Consider the following 22,784-nt stretch of genomic DNA (forward strand, 5'->3'; position numbering starts at 1 on the left):
CTATTGGTCAGTTTGTTGAGAGAGAAATGGCCTATTCCAAACAGACTCTGGGACAGTTGTGGGATGATAGATTACAAACTCATACAACCAGGCGACATAAATGCAACAAATCAGAACGTTTAGCTTAAAATGGCGATAAACTATTATTTCTATACATTATACGCGCAGTAATGCGCACAAAGCATAATACTTAGCTTGTCAAAAGCGCACCGCACGTGCAAGCAAGTGTCAAGTGACCGAGATGAAAATATCTGTTCGAAAGAGGGGAGATCTAGTGCGCAACAACTAGCATGGGTTGCTAATATAACTAGGATTGTGCCTTTGCCTACTGGATAATGGAATAAAGTTGAAATAAAATAATTGTCTCCACGGATATGGTCAGATTTTTGGCTAGGCTACTTTAAAGCGAGGTAAGGCATGCCTCATAATATGTAGGAAAACGTTCAGGTTTCAAACAATGAAGTATATGTTTTCAAAATGCATACTCCCTCCAGTTCATTGCAAAGTGGTGTGTGTGACGTGCTGAAGAAGCCTGCCCTCCGATGCCTCGCACTGTCTGACAGATTTTCCGCTCAAATACTCTGTATCTGTACACATTAAATAAATGAGATACGTAACGAATATACTGTACACGCGCACCAATTTAATACCACTAAATTATGCTAATGAACCTATAGACCAATAAGCATGACCAGTCTAATGTATTTACATCGACTGGTATTTACAGCAATCAATAGGATAAAAAATATTATTTCACAATGTTTTTTTTTCTTCTTCTCCTGGACAATCAGCTTTTGTATTTTTTTTGCAATTACAGGTTTACAGAAACCCTGACACACACACACACACACACACACACACACACACACACACACACACACACACACACACACACACACACACACACACACACACACACACACACACACACACACACACACACACAAAATGAGTCTATTAGTTCCACACTTCTCACATGCCCTCCCCTTGGCATGGCATGACATGGTACCCTGGCAGTGGTCCCTGTTGTCAGGGCTGGTTAGGCCTAGGTGAGCTGAGACATGCCACCCAGCCAGCAGGGTGGGTTGAAGGGGGAGCAGAGAGCACAGCTGGCACTGGGAACTGTGCTGAGCCTCTTTGCCTTACTGGGCCTCTGTGTGCTCTGCCTGCTTTTATAACCTCTAATCCAGTCCGGACTGGAAGCTCTGCACTGCCAGCTCCTATAGCCTCTAATCCAGTCGGGACTGGAAGCTCTGCACTGCCTGCTCCTATAGCCTCTAATCCAGTCGGGACTGGAAGCTCTGCACTGCCTGCTCCTATAGCCTCTAATCCAGTCGGGACTGAAAGCTCTGCACTGCCAGCTCCTATAGTCTCTAATCCAGTCGGGACTGGAAGCTCTGCACTGCATCCCCGTCTGGGTCTACAGGTTTCCTGTTTGAGGTGGTTGTCTTTATAGCACTCTGCTGCTCTCACACTGAGTCATACAGTGGCATGGTGACGAGTCTCTCTTCCAATCTCTCTCCTGGTCCTGTCCTCCTTTCTCTAATGAAATACATCACTCTTTCTTTCTCCCTCTCTGTCTTTCTGCCCCCTCTCTTTCTCGCTCCCTTTGTATTACTCACCCCAACCCTCTCTCTCACCCCCCCATCTTTCTCTTAGAATCCCCTCTCCTCCCCTTCTCTCCTGGTTCTCAGACGAATGAAAAGGATCCTCAAATTGGATTACAGAGCTAGGTGAGATGGAGATGAAGGAATTGGCTAAATTGGGCCTGGTTAAACTCGTTAGGAATCTCTCTCTACAGGCAGCTCCGACCCTGCTGCACATTTATGCAATTACAGTGAAAACTGGTCCACGTCCCCCCCAGCCTCCTGATCCTATCCCCTCTATGGTAATCCCTGCTCTCCTGACCTCCATAATCACTCTCTGTTATTGGTTAATACATGCTTTGTGCCCTAATGATCTATTAAAGCCTTTAATAATAACTTTAAATAATACCTTCTTATACTTCCTCTCAGTTCAGTATTATATTTGTGGAAATGCACAATTTACACAAGATGCACATTAAGAAAGTGATTTTGTGTGTGTGTGTGTGTTTGATGAGGCTGAGATCTTGACCTTCTGTCTCAGTTCTCTCCTGAGATGCCAGAGCAGGTCGCGATCTTCCAAACCCTCCTGAATAAGCCTCGGACAGCTTGTCTCCATCTTCTGAGAAGAAAATGCATTCTAGTTATTTCTGCATGTTGTCAGATTCCTATACTCTACCATAACTGTTTTGACTGATTTAAGGTGTGAGCAATGTTCTATTTCCCTTTTATGAAATATTACATCTCTTGAAGAACTTACCACGGCACCATTCTGGTGTTTCCACTGCACACCGAGCTGAACAGGGTGTGAGCAGACAGAGCAGAGTGGTGATGGAACAAAACATGGATAGCCATTGCTATCCATAACGATCATTTTGAAAAGATTGTCATTTACATGATTATTTTAGAGAGGAAAAACGACCGCAATGGATGTTACGCTCTCCGTTAGGGATGTTACGCCCTCCGTTAGGGATGTTACGCCCTCCGTTAGGGATGTTACGCCCTCCGTTAGGGATGTTACGCCCTCCGTTAGGGATGTTACGCCCTCCGTTAGGGATGTTACGCCCTCCGTTATGGATGTTACGCCCTCCGTTAGGGATGTTACGCCCTCCGTTAGGGATGTTACGCCCTCCGTTAGGGATGTTACGCCCTCCGTTAGGGATGTTACGCCCTCCGTTAGGGATGTTACGCCCTCCGTTAGGGATGTTACGCCCTCCGTTATGGATGTTACGCCCTCCGTTAGGGATGTTACGCCCTCCGTTAGGGATGTTACGCCCTCCGTTAGGGATGTTACGCCCTCCGTTAGGGATGTTACGCCCTCCGTTAGGGATGTTACGCCCTCCGTTATGGATGTTACGCCCTCCGTTAGGGATGTTACGCCCTCCGTTAGGGATGTTACGCCCTCCGTTATGGATGTTACGCCCTCCGTTAGGGATGTTACGCCCTCCGTTAGGGATGTTACGCCCTCCGTTAGGGATGTTACGCCCTCCGTTATGGATGTTACGCCCTCCGTTAGGGATGTTACGCCCTCCGTTAGGGATGTTACGCCCTCCGTTAGGGATGTTACGCCCTCCGTTAGGGATGTTACGCCCTCCGTTAGGAATGTTACGCCCTCCGTTATGGATGTTACGCTCTCCATTATGGATGTTACGCTCTCCATTATGGATGTTACGCTCTCCATTATGGATGTTACGCTCTCCGTTAGGGATGTTATGCCCTCCATTAGGAATGTTACGCCCGCCGTTATGGATGTTACGCCCTCCGTTATGGATGTTACGCCCTCCGTTATGGATGTTACGCTCTCCGTTAGGGATGTTACGCTCTCTGTTAGGGATGTTACACTCTCCGTTATGGATGTTACGCCCTCCGTTATGGATGTTACGCTCTCCGTTAGGGATGTTACGCTCTCCGTTAGGGATGTTACACTCTCCGTTATGGATGTTACGCCCGCCGTTATGGATGTTACGCCCTCCGTTATGGATGTTACGCCCTCCGTTATGGATGTTACGCCCTCCGTTAGGGATGTTACTCCCTCCGTTAGGGATGTTACGCCCTCCGTTAGGGATGTTACTCCCTCCATTAGGGATATTACGCCCCCGTTATGGATGTTACGCCCTCCGTTATGGATGTTACGCTCTCCGTTAGGGATGTTACGCCCTCCGTTATGGATGTTATGTCCGCCGTACGCCCTCTGTTATGGATGTTACGCCCTCCGTTATGGATGTTACGCCCTCCGTTATGGATGTTACGCCCTCCGTTATGGATGTTACGCCCTCCGTTATGGATGTTACGCCCTCCGTTAGGGATGTTACTCCCTCCGTTAGGGATGTTACGCCCGCCGTTACGCCCTCCGTTATGGATGTTACGCCCTCCGTTAGGGATGTTACTCCCTCCGTTAGGGATGTTACGCCCTCCGTTAGGGATGTTACGCCCGCCGTTAGGGATGTTACACCCTCCGTTATGGATGTTACGCCCTCCGTTATGGATGTTACGCCCTCCGTTATGGATGTTACGCCCTCCGTTATGGATGTTACGCCCTCCGTTATGGATGTTACGCCCCCCGTCATGGATGTTACTCCCTCCGTTATGGATGTTACGCCCTCCGTTATGGATGTTACGCCCTCCGTTAGGGATGTTACACCCTCCGTTAGGGATGTTACGCCCACCGTTAGGGATGTTACGCCCTCCGTTATGGATGTTACGCCCGCCGCTAGGGATGTTACGCCCGCCGTTATGGATGTTACACTCTCCGTTAGGAATGTTACGCCCTCCGTTAGGGATGTTACACTCTCCGCTAGGGATGTTACGCCCTCCGTTAGGGATGTTACGCCCTCCGTTATGGATGTTACGCCCTCCGTTAGGAATGTTACGCCCGCCGTTAGGAATGTTACGCCCTCCGTTATGGATGTTACGCTCTCCGTTAGGAATGTTACGCCCGCCGTTATGGATGTTACGCCCTCCGTTATGGATGTTACGCTCTCCGTTAGGGATGTTACGCTCTCCGTTATGGATGTTACGCCCGCCGTTATGGATGTTACGCCCTCCGTTATGGATGTTACGCCCTCCGTTATGGATGTTACGCCCTCCGTTATGGATGTTACGCCCTCCGTTATGGATGTTACGCCCGCCGTTAGGGATATTACGCCTGCCGTTATGGATGTTACGCTCTCCGTCATGGATGTTACGCCCTCCGTTATGGATGTTACGCCCTCCGTTATGGATGTTACGCCCTCCGTTATGGATGTTACGCCCTCCGTTATGGATGTTACGCCCTCCGTCATGGATGTTACTCCCTCCGTTATGGATGTTACGCCCTCCGTTATGGATGTTACGCCCTCCGTTAGGGATGTTACTCCCTCCGTTAGGGATGTTACGCCCTCCGTTGTGGATGGTATGCTCCCTCCGTTAGGGATGTTACGCCCTCCGTTATGGATGTTATGCCCTCCGTCATGGATGTTACGCCCTCCGTTATGGATGTTACTCCCTCCGTTATGGATGTTACGCCCTCCGTTAGGGATGTTACGCCCTCCGTTAGGGATGTTACGCCCGACGCTAGGGATGTTACGCCCTCCGTTAGGGATGTTATGCCCGCCGCTAGGGATGTTACACTCTCCGTCAGGAATGTTACGCCCTCCGTTAGGGATGTTACACTCTCCGCTAGGGATGTTACGCCCTCCGTTAGGGATGTTACGCCCTCCGTTATGGATGTTACGCCCTCCGTTAGGAATGTTACGCCCGCCGTTATGGAACTCGTATATAGACAATCAAATCTTAATGATTTCTTGGCTCAAAATCTATCTTAACGCGTTTGTCATTTTGAGGTTTAAGAAATCAGCAGTAGGCTTAGTACATCATGATTGTATAATTACAGGCAGTCTGAATATAGTGTACAAGACCAGGCATCACAACCTAATACATTATATATTTTTTATCTTTATCAATATGATTTGTATCCACTTTTCTGGACACTGAATGAAGTCTTTATATTTTGGGGCGCTTTCAGTTGAAAAGTCACTCCAGGGCTTTTAACAGATTGTTGATAAATGCTCTTCTCATCTTTCTGTCTAAAAAACAGTACTGCCAAGTAGGAGAAATGCACTTCAGCATATATTATATTTGGCAAGAGAATCTTAGCAAGAACACATACATTTTCAAGATATCAACAATTTCAAGAATTCAACAATTGCTTCAGGAAAAGTCTAAAGACTACTTCTCAGAACCAGCACACTAAATCTGGTGAATGCCAAAGCTTCGGAAGTTAAGATATCACATCAATAGTGATGGGGGAAATTGATGCACTTACAGTGCCTTGCGAAAGTATTCAGCCCCCTTGAACTTTGCGACCTTTTGCCACATTTCAGGCTTCAAACATAAAGATATAAAACTGTATTTTTTTTAGAAGAATCAACAACAAGTGGGACACAATCATGAAGTGGAATGACATTTATTTGATATTTCAAACTTTTTTAACAAATCAAAAACTGAAAAATTGGCCGTGCAAAATTATTCAGCCCCCTTAAGTTAATACTTTGTAGTACCACCTTTTGCTGCGATTACAGCTGTAAGTCGCTTGGGGTATGTCTCTATCAGTTTTGCACATCGAGAGACTGAAATTTTTTCCCATTCCTCCTTGCAAAACAGCTCAAGCTCAGTGAGGTTGGATGGAGAGCATTTGTGAACAGCAGTTTCCAGTTCTTTCCACAGATTCTCGATTGGATTCAGGTCTGGACTTTGACTTGGCCATTCTAACACCTGGATATGTTTATTTTTGAACCATTCCATTGTAGATTTTGCTTTACGTTTTGGATCATTGTCTTGATGGAAGACAAATCTCCGTCCCAGTCTCAGGTCTTTTGCAGACTCCATCAGGTTTTCTTCCAGAATGGTCCTGTATTTGGCTCCATCCATCTTCCCATCAATTTTAACCATCTTCCCTGTCCCTGCTGAAGAAAAGCAGGCCCAAACCATGATGCTGCCACCACCATGTTTGACAGTGGGGATGGTGTGTTCAGGGTGATGAGCTGTGTTGCTTTTACGCCAAACATAACGTTTTGCATTGTTGCCAAAAAGTTCAATTTTGGTTTCATCTGACCAGAGCACCTTCTTCCACATGTTTGGTGTGTCTCCCAGGTGGCTTCTGGCAAACTTTAAACAACACTTTTTATGGATATCTTTAAGAAATGGCTTTCTTCTTGCCACTCTTCCATAAAAGCCAGATTTGTGCAATATACGACTGATTGTTGTCCTATGGACAGTGTCCCACCTCAGCTGTAGATCTCTGCAGTTCATCCAGAGTGATCATGGGCCTCTTGGCTGCATCTCTGATCAGTCTTCTCCTTGTATGAGCTGAAAGTTTAGAGGGACGGCCAGGTCTTGGTAGATTTGCAGTGGTCTGATACTCCTTCCATTTCAATATTATCGCTTGCACAGTGCTCCTTGGGATGTTTAAAGCTTGGGAAATCTTTTTGTATCCAAATCCAAATTTAAACTTCTTCACAACAGTATCTCGGACCTGCCTGGTGTGTTCCTTGTTCTTCATGATGCTCTCTGCGCTTTTAACGGACCTCTGAGACTATCACAGTGCAGGTGCATTTATACGGAGACTTGATTACACAGGTGGATTGTATTTATCATCATTAGTCATTTAGGTCAACATTGGATCATTCAGAGATCCTCACTGAACTTCTGGAGAGAGTTTGCTGCACTGAAAGTAAAGGGGCTGAATAATTTTGCACGCCCAATTTTTCAGTTTTTGATTTGTTAAAAAAGTTTGAAATATCCAATAAATGTCGTTCCACTTAATGATTGTGTCCCACTTGTTGTTGATTCTTCACAAAAAAATACAGTTTTATATCTTTATGTTTGAAGCCTGAAATGTGGCAAAAGGTTGCAAAGTTCAAGGGGGCCGAATACTTTCGCAAGGCACTGTACATATCGAGAATATTTTTGACGATATATTGTATCGTTTTGACTATCGCAATATTCTTTTTTGCGCTAGTTGACTGGACCTGAAACAAAATGTTTTTCCTTCATAGCTTGTTCCCCATGTTCTTTTTTAAAATAGAGAGCCAAACTTGTTTCCTCATGACCGCTACATTACCTGGCTCTTGTTTGTCTGCAGCAGACATATGGTGAACAATATGTTTGGACTGTGGAATCGCAATAAAATCATAGTATTGACTCGCAATACATGTAGAATTGTGAGATTTGCAATACATATCATATTGGCACCTAAGTATCGCGATAATGTCATATATTTACAAGACAGTAGAACACGCGAACACAACTCAAGACACTTCCATTTGTTCTGTATTGCTTCATGAACACCTCATATCCATAACTAACACTGGCTGACAGCTGAGTGGAAAAACAAGCTCTGTGAGCCCTTTATTAAAGCCATGAAATACGAAAGTGTAAAAAACATTTTTTGAGACTTGGCCTCCTACACTGTAATCGTCAAAATTCATGCAATTTCCTCTTTAAACTGCTATAAAAAAAAATGGTGAACTGCAACGTATAGACATAAGCATAATTGTGAATGTAGTTTCGTTTGGAAATGCCTAACTTTATTGTATATGCTTAGGTTGACTTTCCCTGGGAATCATCCAATGCTTGGGATAAAACCTACAAGGTTTTATTTTATAGAAAAGGAGCTTAGGGTACAATCAGACGGAAGTCAAGTTGACTAACTAAAACTGATGATCAATCAAGATGGTTTAATATGCGTCGAGGTTAATATGTTTTATGGCTTTGCAATTTGCATATCTGTTTTCAGCATTAGGCCCAAAAGCAACTTCTGCTTGAAAAGAATGTACTTGTTTGTGTCTTTTAACCCTGCCAGTTGATGAGAGTAGACTGACAGCCTTTATCAGGCTCTTCCTGCCCTACGCTCATGGATGAGAGAGGAAAGAATTCCAGTCGTGTGACATCATCACTCTCAGACAATAGTGGCTTTCTCTTGCTGGGTCACTAAGGTTCTTTACTTGTAGCCTTACTGAGTCATATCGATCTCAATGGGCTGTAGAAATAACAGCGAATCAGTAAAGAGACATCTGACGACACAGCCCTTGCAGCCCCACATACTTGTTTCTGGTTCAACCTATTCTTAGTTTAAAGAGCACTTTCAATCGAAGCGCGTGCTTTTTATTCAAAGAGTTTGATCTGGGTCTGCGAAACTGTCCTTCCGCGCTGAAAAGAAAGACTGTATGATCGGTGAATAAGGCGTCTCAGTCAGGCGGAGAAGTGGCCAGTGGTTAGTGTGACAGCTCTGAGGTGTGTGCATTATCATTTTTGCTTGGCGCTTGGAACCTCCCAGCACCCCCTCCCTGACTTGTCAAGAGGCCGTCCCGCGGAGGGTGATGGGTGAGAGGGCTGGGGACTCCGGTGCCGGCTGGCTTACAGCCTCATCCCCGTGGAGGGTGTCAGGACGATGTGGGAGCGCACCTCTGACTGGCCCTGGAAGGAAAAACGGCCTGTCACTGCAATATCTCTCGGACACCACACAGTCTTGCTGGAGACACCATCCAGTAAAAGAGCACTCCATAGTGTCTCTCTCTCTCTCTGGCTTTGTCATTCTCTCTCTTTTTCTCACTGTCTCCTTTTCTACTCCCCCTCTCATCTCTTTTACTTCCCCCCCATGTCCCTAATGTCTCTATCTTGGTATCTCACTCTGTTTCCCTCCCTCCCTCCCTCTCTATGAATAGACACCAGTCCTTGTGTTGTTTACCCTCAGTGTGCAGCAGCACTAGATATCTCCTGGATTTGTGTGATTTATTCCTTATTAGGCCTGCAGGTGCTGGCTGCCTTACCTCCCTACCTACCTCCCTCCCTCTCTCTCTCTCTCTCTTTCTCTCTCCCTTCCTCTTCCCATAAGCCATGTTTTATAGACACATTTAACGTAGAACAGTGCTCTGCTCAGTGTGTCACTGAATAATTCAGTACATTTAAGATAAATAAGAGAAGCTGGTAAAAAGGAGAGGAGGCTCGTGTGGTTTGGAAGTAAAGCGTGAACTCCCAGCTTAGTGGTTCCTTTGATTACTTACCTCAAGTCCTGAGTGTCACACATGCTCATTTACACACACACACACACACACACACACACACACACACACACACACACACACACACACACACACACACACACACACACACACACACACACACACACACACACACACACACACACACACACACACACACACACACACACACACACACACACACACACAGTAAGTCTCAGCCAACCTGGATTACAGGGCAGAGAGGCTCCGCTCTGCCAGATGTCTTACAACAACAGCTGTGTGACAGACACGCGAGTGCCAAGACGAGGCCTGCACACAGTCCGTCTGAGACACACACAGACCATAGTGGTGGATGGCACCATCCCTCTGAGAATGGCTTCAGAGTGAATGTGCGTGTGTGTGAGAAACGTTCTCTCTCTCTCTCGTGTTTTTCTAGGGTTGCACGGAAACGGCTCACCTCACCCTTTTATTCATGTGTGTGTATTGCTGGTGTTCGTCTGTGTGTGCAATTTTTGCATGTTAAGTGCCTTGTTAACTAGGGCAGGGACAATTCCTTAGTATCGTGGCAAGGAAACAAAACACAAAGTGGATTTGACTTCTTTAGGAAAACAGAGCTAATATTGTAAACAAACATCATCATGTTTTCCTAGCTATAGCACACAATATTTTACATACATTGTTTTTAAAGGGCCAAAGAGTTTGTGTTTTTCATTTTTGCCATGTAAAGAATATTGCGATAAGGGCATCGTCACAGCCCTGCTGTTAACCCCACCCTGCCCTAACAGTAGGTCTCTCTGTGTCTCTCTCTGTTCCAGAAGGACTCCATGAAAAATGACGGAGGAGGTGATAGTTATAGCCAAGTGGGACTACTCGGCTCAGCAGGAACAGGAACTTGACATCCGGAAAAACGAGCGGCTGTGGCTCCTGGATGACAGCAAGACGTGGTGGAAGGTGAGGAACGCCTCCAACCGGACCGGCTACGTCCCCTCTAACTATGTGGAGAGGAAAAACAGCTTAAAGAAGACCTCGCTGGTGAAAAACATCAAAGACACACTCGGTGAGTTGGGTTAAGTGTGTAGGTGGGTGGACGAGGGTGGGTGGGTGTGTGTGCGCGCGTGTGTGTATGCGGAGGGCATCTCTCTGCTGTTTCCTAGGGGTGCACAGAGGCGGCGCGGCACACGCAATCTCGACATTGGGCTAAGTAGTTTGTGTGTGTGCGTGTGTTTTCTTCTCTGCTGTTTTCTAGGGGTGCCTCCACAGAGGCGTCTCACCTCATGTGATTAATTCGGAAGAAACACTGTTAAATGCTTGACTACCTCACACACTTACACTCTCCAGTTAGCAATGATTTCTCAAGGATGGTGATTTGTAAACAGTATGTTTAATACAGGAGACGTTTGTTTTGTAAGGCATCCCTTAGGCTATTCATTATCAGGCAAGGGAAAGCTGGTGTGATCGATCAGGAGAAATTCCGGTATTGAAGCAGCTTTTGTTCAGGCATTGAAGCGTCTTTTTCCAAGGTCAGAGGAGGTAAGGACTAATTAAATTTGAAGTGCAGGGGTTTTCTTGGATGGACAACAGCTAGGATTAGCTGATCTCTGGTAATTCTCACTGTGGAATAATAGGGTAGAACTCTCACCCTTATGAGGCTAATGAATTAATCTCCGTTGGTAGAAACTAAGATGTTCATACTCGCAGAGAATTGGAGATAATTTCCAATGGCGCGAAAGGGCAAGATAATGGCCGACACTCAAGAGTGATACTAGGCAATGGGAACTGACGTTGTGATGAGACGGAACCTTGCCATCCAATGTTATCAGTGAAGAATAGACGCTTGCATCAGAAATGCACAAGATAGATGAGACGTCGCACTGAAAGATTAGGATAATTAGCCAAGAGGATTTCTCCCACTGCCTTGCCTAGTTGTCAGAGGTCTTGACAGACAATGCAATTAAAAAAACCTGCAGTTTGTCTGTTCCCACACACACACACACACACACATTGCCATACTGGCTGGCATTATCCCTTCCTTGCTAGCTAGCCAACTACGGTTAACTTACAGTCACGTCAAACAGTGCATGGAGAACTACAGCGTAGTAGCTGATCAGGACACTTGTTCAGAGGAGCTCGCCAACAACACAGCCAACACTACGTTTCGTTTGACCTGTTCTCTGTTGACATTTCTTTGTATTTGTCTATAAAAATTATGCTGATTCATGATTTCGACTGGCTGAGAGAAGCTGCCTGTCTTGTCCTGACTCTCGGCCCCGACATGTTCATTACTATGGGACAGCTGGAGATCAAATGTCAATATTGAAACAATGTTGCAAATGTCAGAGAGACAGACAGCTAGTTCAAATACAGATCTCCGCTATTGAAAACCTATTGCTATTCTGAAAGAAATGGGAGATCATGTCTAGATGCTTTTTTACAGCGGAGATCAAGTTTATAAATTGTCTGGCTGGGCTGACGAGACAGTGAGATTGAACAGTGTAAATAGGCATTTCCACGTTATAGCTTTAGCCGGTGGCAACTTGTGGAATTTACACTGGATGGAATGCGGTTTTAACCAATCAGCGTGCAAGATTAGAGCCTCCCGTTGTATAAATAGTGAGCAACCTGAGGGTGACTTCTGCTGCTAACAGTGATACATACTCTTCCCTATCAATCCAACTATTGATCAATTAATATAACCCCGGAAACACTGTTTAAAGGGGGAACTCTAAATCCACTACAGCTCTCTTTGTTCTCTGGGCCCAGAGCACTGAGAGCACTGAAATAATGTTGTCAGGCCTGTAGTGAGACAAAGAGCTTTTTGGCTTTTCACGCACGCACGCCACACACACACAAAGCCAGATCACAGGAGCATAGCTGGAATAGTTATTGAGGGTTCTCTCTCTTTGAGATGGAGGCAGATGAACTGCTGTGAGGTGGGAGGTGAGTGTTACTGCTTTGTGCATTCCTCACACTCAAATACCATCAGGCTTACGTACTGTACACCGTGATTTCTAATGCGGACACACGCTTAAACCTACGCTTAAACGCACACAGGCCTTGAACGCACCCACACACACGCCTTGAAGGCACCCACACACACGCCTTGAACGCACCCACACACACGCCTTGAACGCACCCACACACACGCCTTGAACGCACCCACACACACGTGAACTTGCCGACTGCTGTGTTCCTGTTGTATAGAATTGGTTGCGTCCCCAATGGGGATGAGTAGAAATGTCAGAACATAAACCAATCATCTCCAGCCACCTGCTACAACCTTGGCTTCCTCCAAGGGCAACCCCTGTATGCGTGTGGCTGGACCTCCATCTGTTTTCTGATTGGTTATTACCAGGGTTACTTCAACCAGTGACACGTATGTCTTGTTTTCACTGGAATAACCTGAGAGACAATATTAGCTTTTGTCACCAGTTGATTTGAATCCTATCTAGTGTAAGCTTACTTATTTTCTATGTTTATTTAGTCATTCATAAAGCGGTGTGTGTGTGTGTGTGTGTGTTCGTTCCATCCTAAGTAATCAGGTTTGTGCAGTACATAATCATCTCTAACCACCGAGGTGTTATAATTACCAACACAACTGCAGCCCTTTGTAGTGATTGAAATGAGCTCCGTTTCTGTGTTGGAGCTGGGTCTACTGATAGGCATCCAGTGTGTTCTTAGCTCCATTGGGTGCCCGTCAGTATAGTGCTCTGCCTGTGGAAACGTTGGCCCCGTTCACCTTCCCACAGAGAATGGCCTGGTGCCAACCAACCCAGCAACTCCATGTCCTCAGTTCATCTCAATGGAACAGTTCACATTGGCTGCCTCTGAAATAGGCACCCTGTTCCCTACATAGTGCACAACTTTTTTTTATATACCAGAGCTCAGGTCAAAAGTAGTGCACTATGTAGGGAATAGGGTGCCATTTGGGACACAGACAGTCTTGCCAACAGGAACCTTTCAAAACAACTAAAACTATAATCTATCTTAATGTTTCTTTACGGGCTATTGAATAATCATGACATTAAACAAACATGAGTTGGGTAATGAACTAATAAGGCCCGAGGGGGTCTGGTTTATGGCCAATATACCACAGCTAAGGGCTGTTCTTAAGCATGACGCAGAGTGCCTGGATGTAGCCCTGAGCCGTGGTATATTGGTCATATACCACAACCCGCAGAGGTGCCTTATTGCTTTTATAAACTGGTTACCAACGTAATTAGATCAGTAAAAAGAAATGTCTTTCTCGTCATACCCGTGGTGTGAGTCCGATATACGACGGCTGTCAGCCAATCAGCATCCAGGGCTTGAACCACCCAGTTCATAATGACAAATAAATCATGTTTGTCGAAGATGAGGCTAATTAAAATTGGTTGACATAAGGTAGTCAAGTAGATTTAATTGTGTTTAAATTAACCCTTCAAGTACAGTTGTCTGATGACGATATTTTTCAGAAATGACTCTTGCTTATCTGTGATTCTGTGAACAAGGTGGTTAACAGCCTTTCCTCTTGATTAACTACATTCTTTATGAGTCCTGACACTCTGCAGACCTCATTCTGGTGTGCTACTTCCATTTGATTTGATGTTTTCTCTCTCATAATGTCATCGTATTGCGGGTCGTGTTCAGGCCACTGTAAAAGCTATAGGTTACTGGCTAATGGCTCTATCAATACGCTGTTCGACCATTCAGGGCTGGCAGTTGGACATTGTTGTTACGGATTGATTTGTTGCCATGCGATGTATATGGTCACGTTGTCTTTGCTTACAACTTCAGGGGCTGCTCAGGTAGGGGAGACGACGTGACTTCTAGCTAACCAGAGGGTTGCTGGTCAGTGGTAAATGTTAGCGTTTTGAAAGCTAGTCGCATTGCAGGCCTGATATAAAGATCAAACTACGTTGTGTTTTGTCGGGAACTTGTGAGATGCGTTTGAGAAAAAGTGGTGCTCGGCTTACTTCAGCTACTGCTGAAGTTTCTTCCTATCTGATTGAAGAGAGTTGTCAAGGGAATTGTGTCTGTGATGGGCGATCTGAGGACAGTAGAACAGACGGAGAAATGGCTGCTCAGACAAGAATGGCTAAGGCTTGATTTGATAAGTGACAGAGAGCGACGGGGAGCCGTAGAGGGGTGTAGAGTTAAACGACTAGAGTATTGTCTGGGAGACGAGCACTCTCGCCTCCTCTACTCCCTCCATCCTACCAAACTATCTTCCTCTCCATCTTCCTCCATCCCTCTCTTCCTCTAAGTACACCCACACAGCTTTCCCAGCTATCATCCAGAACCCCCTGCCATTTACAGAAAATGAGTTCCCGTCAAACCTCAGATAATCATCTAACTCTGTTATTCATCAGTGATTGTGGGGTAGATAGGTAGAAATAGCCTAGGTATTCGTTTACAGTATATCCTCCTTGTGCTGGAATTCAATTTCAGACCGAGGCACGGAGAAGAAAATCAGCTTTATGAAAATTGAATAAAGCGAAAGTTGCTGGCGAGTGATTCATTGGTCTCATACCACACCTTAAGTGAAGTGTCTCATCATGAGAGAGAGGAAGGAGGGGGAGAGAGAGACATCGTTATGAGGAGAGAGGAGGTAGGAGAGAGAAGAGGGAGCGAGTGAAAAGAGCGAGACAGACTGGGAGAGAGCGGAAGAGAGCATCGCTGCTTTCATGGACACCAAGTGCCACCTGGGCTCACATTCTTCTTGTGGATCACACTGCTACTTAATTGGTCCACCGCCCACCATGCTATTATCTATTATTGGAGACCATCAGCTTTATATTCCAAAGAGAACATTCTGACTAAGCACGGCCTGTTCCATTCATCAGCCCATGAAATGGGCCCATATCTGGGATTGATACTGAATAGCTTGGCATTCACTTCTCATCAAATGACTTCCTTTTCTCACTCCCCCAGTACCACTGCAGTAGCCATACATGATTAGTGTTACTCTGCAATCACCATTGTGCTACATTGAACAGTTGTCCCCAGGTCCTCCACATTGCTTCCCTGCAGCGAGCTGGATGGGGTTGTCCCTCGCCTGTTCTCCTTAAATCAGCGTAAGTTAAGAGCGTATGGTTAAGCATCCATGAGTCAGCTGGATGGGGTTGTCCCTCGCCTGTTCTCCTTAAATCAGCGTAAGTTAAGAGCGTATGGTTAAGCATCCATGAGTCAGTTGGATGGGGTTGTCCCTCGTCTGTTCTCCTTAAATCAGCGTAAGTTAAGAGCGTATGGTTAAGCATCCATGAGTCAGCTGTATGGGTCCACACTGTGACTCGCCTTGGGCCTGGTGGAATTGATGGCCTGGTGAAGGCTCAATTGAATGGATGACTTGGTGTGGGCCCAGTTGAATGGATGACTTGGTATGGGCCCAGTTGAATGGATGACCTGGTATGGGCCCAGTTGAATGGATGACCTGGTATGGGCCCAGTTGAATGGATGACCTGGTATGGGCCCAGTTGAATGGATGACTTGGATTGGGCCCAGTTGAATGGATGACTTGGATTGGGCCCAGTTGAATGGATGACTTGGATTGGGCCCAGTTGAATGGATGACTTGGTATGGGCCCAGTTGAATGGATGACTTGGTATGGGCCCAGTTGAATGGATGACCTGGTATGGGCCCAGTTGAATGGATGACCTGGTATGGGCCCAGTTGAATGGATGACTTGGATTGGGCCCAGTTGAATGGATGACTTGGATTGGGCCCAGTTGAATGGATGACTTGGATTGGGCCCATTTGAATGGATGACTTGGTATGGGCCCAGTTGAATGGATGACTTGGTATGGGCCCAGTTGAATGGATGACCTGGTATGGGCCCAGTTGAATGGATGATCTGGTATGGGCCCAGTTGAATGGATGACTTGGATTGGGCTCAGTTGAATGGATGACTTGGATTGGGCTCAGTTGAATGGATGACTTGGATTGGGCCCAGTTGAATGGGTGACTTGGTATGGGCCCAGTTGAATGGATGACTTGGTATGGGCCCAGTTGAATGGATGACTTGGTATGGGCCCAGTTGAATGGATGACCTGGTATGGGCCCAGTTGAATGGATGACTTGGATTGGGCCCAGTTGAATGGATGACTTGGATTGGGCCCAGTTGAATGGATGACTTGGTATGGGCCCAGTTGAATGGATGACTTGGATTGGGACCAGTTGAATGGATGACTTGGATTGGGACCAGTTGAATGGATGAGTTGGTGTGGGCCCACTCTTTATTTTTTTGTATTTTAACCCCAATTTCAATTTTTTTTTCATCGCTGCAACTCCAACTGGCTCGGGAGGCGAAGGTCGAGTCATGAGTTCTCCGAAACAAGACCCACCAAACCGCGTATCTTAACCCGCCCACTTAACCCAGAATCCAGCCGCACCAATGTATCGGAGGAAACATCGTTCACCTGACGACCGAGGCCAGCGTGCAGGCGCCCAGCCCGCCACAAGGAGTCGCTAGAGCACGATGAGCATAGTAAAGCCCCCCCCCCCGGCCAAACCCTCCCCTAACCCGGACGACGCTGGGCCAATTGTGCTTTAGGCTCTCAAGGCACTTCCTCACGATTTATGCCTACTTAATTAAAAAATATATCTTTCAGGTTCCAATTAGCGCTTGTTGTTGTCTAATTAGTATTGTCACTGTCACTGTGTTGCTTAGTGGGGGCGACTGTGAGTTAGTGTGTCGTTACTGTTGTGGTGTGTGAGCGCAACACAGAGTACTTTGTTTGTTGTTGCATGCTGCAGAGGAATGAGCATGAAAGTCATGGATCAGATGTCAGTTTGCTAAGGAAGGAAGGTATATGTGTGTGTCATCGCTTAGAAAAGTTGTGTGTGTGTGTTCATAGACAAGCGTGTGTGTGTAAATGCCAATCTCCCTGCCTGCCGCTTGATCTACAACCCTTGAAATGCCATCGGCCCTACCATGTAAAACAACAGCCCAGTACGCTCCAGTATGTAAAGCGAATGTTAGCTTTTTCCTTTATTTCTGTGAAAGCTATAAATAGTGTCTGTGCCTCCTCCTCACAGTTTGTTGTGTGAGGGGTGGAATGGCCTGTTGATGGGGGATAGTTGTGACAGGGGCTAAGTGATGGTATTTCACCCCCCCCCGCTCCTCTCCCACCTCTCAAGGTCACTGAAACGGAAGCAGCTTCTTACCCCAGTTTTCCCTGTGACGCTGCCACTGGCCTTGCTGTGTCATGATGAAGGCTGATTCATGGAGACGGGGGCTGTCTTCTCGTCATTTTAACTCTGAGGGTGTATTATTCTGTTTGTTGTGGGTCTTATTTGACTCGGTTGGTCCGTCATGCTGTTCGTCTCCATGCTGTGTGTGTGTGTGTGTGTGTGTGTGTGTGTGTGTGTGTGTGTGTGTGTGTGTGTGTGTGTGTGTGTGTTTCTCAGTATGATGATCTAGGCTATGATTGAACCAGTATCTGGGCAAAGGATCCTCTTCCGGACCAAAACAATACATTGAAATGTTTATTTAGTTCTTTGGAAGTACATAGCGGCGTAACGGCAGTAAATGACGATAGTTGCAGGCCGTATTTAGTGAGTGACATGTATTTTAACATTCTAGCGCTTGCAGAGCGTGTGAATGGTAACTTTCTGGGCAGAGAGGAGATCTCGTCATATACATCGACTCCTCTTTTTCATGAGGGTAGTACTATTACAGGAGACCCGGGAGGAGGTCTATGATGTAATCCTGTTTTTTCTGGTCCCACCGGCTTTGTGTCATGTTATCTGTGTTGCGTGTAACTGGTCATGTGTAAGCTATGTGATGCTTCCCCTGAGCAGGTGTGTTTGTAATTGTGAGATGAGTTCCACATTTGAATACAAGTGTATCAAATCAAATTTATTTATATAGCCCTTCGTACATCAGCTGATATCTCAAAGTGCTGTACAGAAACCCAGCCTAAAACCCCAAACAGCAAACAATGCAGGTGTAAAAGCACGTCTCTGTGTGCGTGCAGCCCATCTCATCTCCAGGTTTGCGTGCTCTCGTATGTCTGCTAAGAACGGAGTGTTGCTGTTCACTCACAACAAAGACCCTCCTTGGTTGGCTGCGTGCTCCGTCAGAGCAGAAGGCCAGTTAAGCGTCAAGAACACAGAAGGTCAGAAAGCCTCGTTGTTTCATGCATGAGATGGGGAGTGGAGGAAGAGATGGGGAGATGGAGGAAAGGGGTTGTTTGTGACCTTTCGGAGTGCTCCCCTACCTGGCTGAGAGGGTTGAGGTTAATTCTCTCCGACACACTAGGCTTTAAATGGTAATGATCCTCTTCCTTCTGGTTGCATTAGTGATTCTCTATATTGTCTTAAATAAATGTGTAAATGTTCAGAGAGCGAGTTAGAGATTGAGAGTCTAAAGTGAAAGGAGTAGTCTCATTTTCCTGGAGTATTTTACAGTGGGGGACCGGTTTGGGGGGGTTGTTATTAAAAGAGGTTAAAGGTTAATATTTTCCAGCAAGAGAGCCAACCGAACAAATGGCACCCTATTCCAAATGGTACCCTATTCCCTACATATTGCAATACCTTTGACCAGAGCCCTGTGTTTTGACCGAGGCCCATAGGGCTCTGGTCAGAAGTAGTGCACTATTTAGGGAATAGGGTGCCATTTTGGATGCAATCAATGTCCACCCTTCCGACCACCTCAGTGTCATCCGATCTGCGTTTCCTGTCTCCTAAACAACCTTCCTGCACAGTGGTCTGGTCATTAGCTGCCTGAGAGGAATTAACATCGCCTGTCAATACCCAGAACCCCCCTTGTCTCTCCTCTGGCCTTACCTCCAGTTTCCTTCCAGCACTAATTACCCAGAACCCCTCAACTCTGAAGTGTTTGCCTCCTTGGCTGTAGCCTCAGAGAGAGGTGGTGACCTCCTAACCCCGGACCGTCCTCTACCAGCAGTACTAGGAGCTAATTAACTCAGCTTGCTGCTGCACTTCAGTTGCAGGCTGTTTTTTGAGTAGCGTAGCTGCCTACTCAATCTCAATGACCACGTCGAGCTTTCTGTTTGGAGCCATTTTCTCTAGATGTACTACACTCTAGCCTCAGGACTTTTAACATAATATGTTGAAGGGGGACTTTTTACTATGTTATTCTGCTCTGTTGTGGAACTACTGCTGAGATCTTCAATTTGTGGTATAAATAGTTCTCTCTCTCTCCCTCTCTAAGGCCTGGGGAAGACGAAGAGGAAGACGAGTGCCCGCGATGCCTCGCCAACGCCCAGCACGGACGCAGAGTACCCGTCCAATGGTGGCGGAGGTAGCAGCGCCGAGCGTATCTACGACCTCAGCATCTCAGCCCTGGTCAAGTTTGCCTACGCGGCAGAGCGGGAAGACGAGCTGACACTGGTGAAGGGGTCAAGGGTCATTGTCATGGAGAAGTGTAGCGACGGCTGGTGGCGAGGGAGTTCTGAAGGTCGGGTAGGTTGGTTCCCCTCTAACTATGTCCTGGAGGAGGGAGAGGAGGAGGCCGTCTCGGGGGACCTAAGCGGAGGTTACCCAGGGCAGGGGGCAGGGTCGGCAGGGGTGATCAACGGGACCACCAGGGCGCTCCACACTGTCCAGACGCTGTACCCTTTCAGCTCTGTGACAGACGAGGAGCTAAACTTTGAAAAGGGCGAAGTGATGGAGGTGCTGGAGAAACCGGAGAACGACCCTGAGTGGTGGCGGTGTCGGAACGCCCGTGGACAGGTGGGCCTGGTGCCAAAGAACTATGTGGTTATACTTAGCGACGATCCGGCCCCCGGGGGTGGCATGGGCTCGGGCCCCCACTCACCCCAGATCAACTACACAGGGCCGGCCCGCGTGGGAAAGTTTGCCGGGAAGGACTGGTACTATGGGGGAGTGACCAGGCATCAGGCAGAGAGTGCGCTCAATGAGAGAGGAGGTCAGGGAGACTTCCTGGTCAGAGACAGCGAATCATCGGTGAGTGGTCGAGAGAGAATTGTGATTGGTGGAAATGGGGGAAGAACAGTTGATTTGTGTTCCTGATTATGTATATAATGATGTACTCTATGGTTTACAATAGCCTTATCATACTGTGTTTTGAGCTGTTTTTATTGGGAAAGCTTTCTTGAGGGAAACTGCATTAATCCAGTGGGATGGGTGGACTTTACAGTAGATTTATATCCCCCTCTAGTGGCTTAAGAATGAAACTCCATGGCAATAATCATCCAATTCTCTCTCCCAGCCCAGTGATTTCTCCGTGTCCCTCAAGGCGATGGGAAAGAACAAGCACTTCAAGGTAGCGCTGGCGGACGGGGTCTACTGTATCGGCCAGAGACGCTTCAGCAGCATGGACGAACTGGTGGAGCATTACAAAAAAGCTCCGATCTTCACCAGCGAACATGGAGACAAACTCTACCTGGTCAAACCGCTGCTGTGACCACACACACCCACATGCTCGCAAACATTTGCATACACGCACACTCACACACACACACACAATCCGGACCCCGGTGCTCGGCCTGGCCTAACAACAAGCCTTATTACAGGACTTGCCACTGACTGATTTTAGCACAGCAATATCCACTAGTCTGCCCATGCCCCTTCAATACAACAGTTAGCACATAGAGAGACTCAAATGGTACATGTTGGCCACCGTAGCTCAGATTCCTCTCAGAATAGTGACACCGAGTCCTATCCAGAAGTGTCCAGAGAACGCCTTCACTAAGGGATCGTCTGTAAGCATCTGCTCTTGGCCTTGGCCTCCTAGTAAAGCCCTGCCGGTGCCTCTAGGTTTTAGGACAGAGCACGGATGGGGATTTACAGTCAATGGTTCCGTCACAACAGCTACATACACCATGAACGTGAATATTTAATGTGTTGACATTGACATCACATTATCACTGGAGACCTTCTGATTTTTTTTGGGGGGAGGGGGGGGGGAACAAACGGGAGGAGAGAAACAGCTCTTCTCTTTTTGCTTGTCTCCAGTAGGTGTTGTTGCTTTGTCTGTCGTTATCGAAAGTAGTATTACGTTTCCATAAAGACTGTTGTACCAGAAAGAAAGGCACCACAACTGGCACTGCATTTACCAGATAAGGAAAGGACGCCCTCTGTAGGTGTATTGTGGAATGGACACGGTCAGTAAGCTGTGTTGAATGTCCGTGGATGTGTACCAGCCACACCCTCATACTGCTCAAATGTTCCCCCGAACGTTCTCTTCGAATCCACCGCCCTCCTCAGCGTCCGGGTGAAAACGTCGCTGGCCGAGGACCGAGATTCAAGAGCGATAGGAAAACGTTTTGTGGGTTGTCTGTTTGCCAGTGAGTCTGTTCAACATTTTGTTTCCTGCTTTTAAAAAAAGAAAAACTGTCTTAATGTTACTGAGCACTGTTATTTAAATCTTGTTTTCAGCTCTGTATGTATATTTAAAAAGAAGAATAAGGTGAATATTATATGAATTTAGATACAGCTAAAAGGTACTGTACTCCAAGACGGTGTGGTGACTGAGGAATGAAATACTTTTGTTCAATTAAAAGTTTTTCCAAAATAAGTTCTGGTTGCATTTGTCTGCAGTGTGTAATTTTATTCCCTTTCACCTTTTTAAAAGATTGAACAATCTTCTTAAATTTGAATACATTCAAATTGCGTTTCTGTATTTACCATCTTCCACCAACAGATGGCAATGTTACTGCAGGTAGGATTTCATCATTTCAGGACCTGATGGCCCATCCTGATGCAAGAGCTTCAGTAACCACAAAAGTGCTTGCTTCCTTTACGTCTTGCTAGATCGTTTGGAATGTGTCTCCTTAATCCTGATACGGCATGAGATCTGGGGGGCAGACACTGTCATTTGGGAAGCAGACACTGCTTCTGATACAACCTAACCCAACGTTCTCTTTCCGAGAGATAAATGAGTGTAGATATAAACTCAGCAAAAAAAGAAATGTCCTCTCACTCTCAACTGCATTTATTTTCAGCAAACTTAACATGTGTAAACATTTGTATGAACATAAGGTTCAACAACTGAGACATAAACTGAACAAGTTCCACAGACATGTAACTAACAGAAATGGAATAATGTGTCCCTGAACAAGGGGGCAAAATCAAAAGCAACAGTCAGTATCTGGTGTGGCCACCAGCTGCATTGAGTGCTGCAGGGCTTCTCCTCCTCATGGACTGCACCAGATTTGCCAGTTCTTGCTGTGAGATGTTACCCCACTCTTCCAACAAGGCACCTGTAAGTTCCCAG

The 22,784-nt window shown here is 46.4% G+C and overlaps 1 protein-coding gene across 3 annotated transcripts in view; it reads left to right on the forward strand.

Annotated features, from left to right (window-relative positions):
• The window catches only part of LOC118399629 (cytoplasmic protein NCK2-like), a 54,776-nt gene extending 32,691 nt beyond the window's left edge, over nt 1–22,085 (forward strand). For 2 of the 3 annotated variants that reach the window (XM_035795879.2, XM_035795880.2), the window contains exons 2-4: nt 10,420–10,661; nt 19,758–20,512; nt 20,778–22,085. In XM_035795879.2, coding sequence (XP_035651772.1) covers nt 10,436–10,661; nt 19,758–20,512; nt 20,778–20,972 — 1,176 coding nt within the window. In that variant the 5' untranslated portion in view covers nt 10,420–10,435 and the 3' untranslated portion in view covers nt 20,973–22,085. The remainder of the gene's footprint in view (nt 1–10,419; nt 10,662–19,757; nt 20,513–20,777) is intronic. The other variant, XM_035795881.2, reaches the window with a different exon arrangement.
• The last annotated feature ends 699 nt before the right edge of the window (nt 22,086–22,784 follow it).

This window comes from Oncorhynchus keta, chromosome 37, assembly GCF_023373465.1.
Source record: "Oncorhynchus keta strain PuntledgeMale-10-30-2019 chromosome 37, Oket_V2, whole genome shotgun sequence".
Classification (NCBI taxonomy): Eukaryota; Metazoa; Chordata; class Actinopteri; order Salmoniformes; family Salmonidae; genus Oncorhynchus; species Oncorhynchus keta.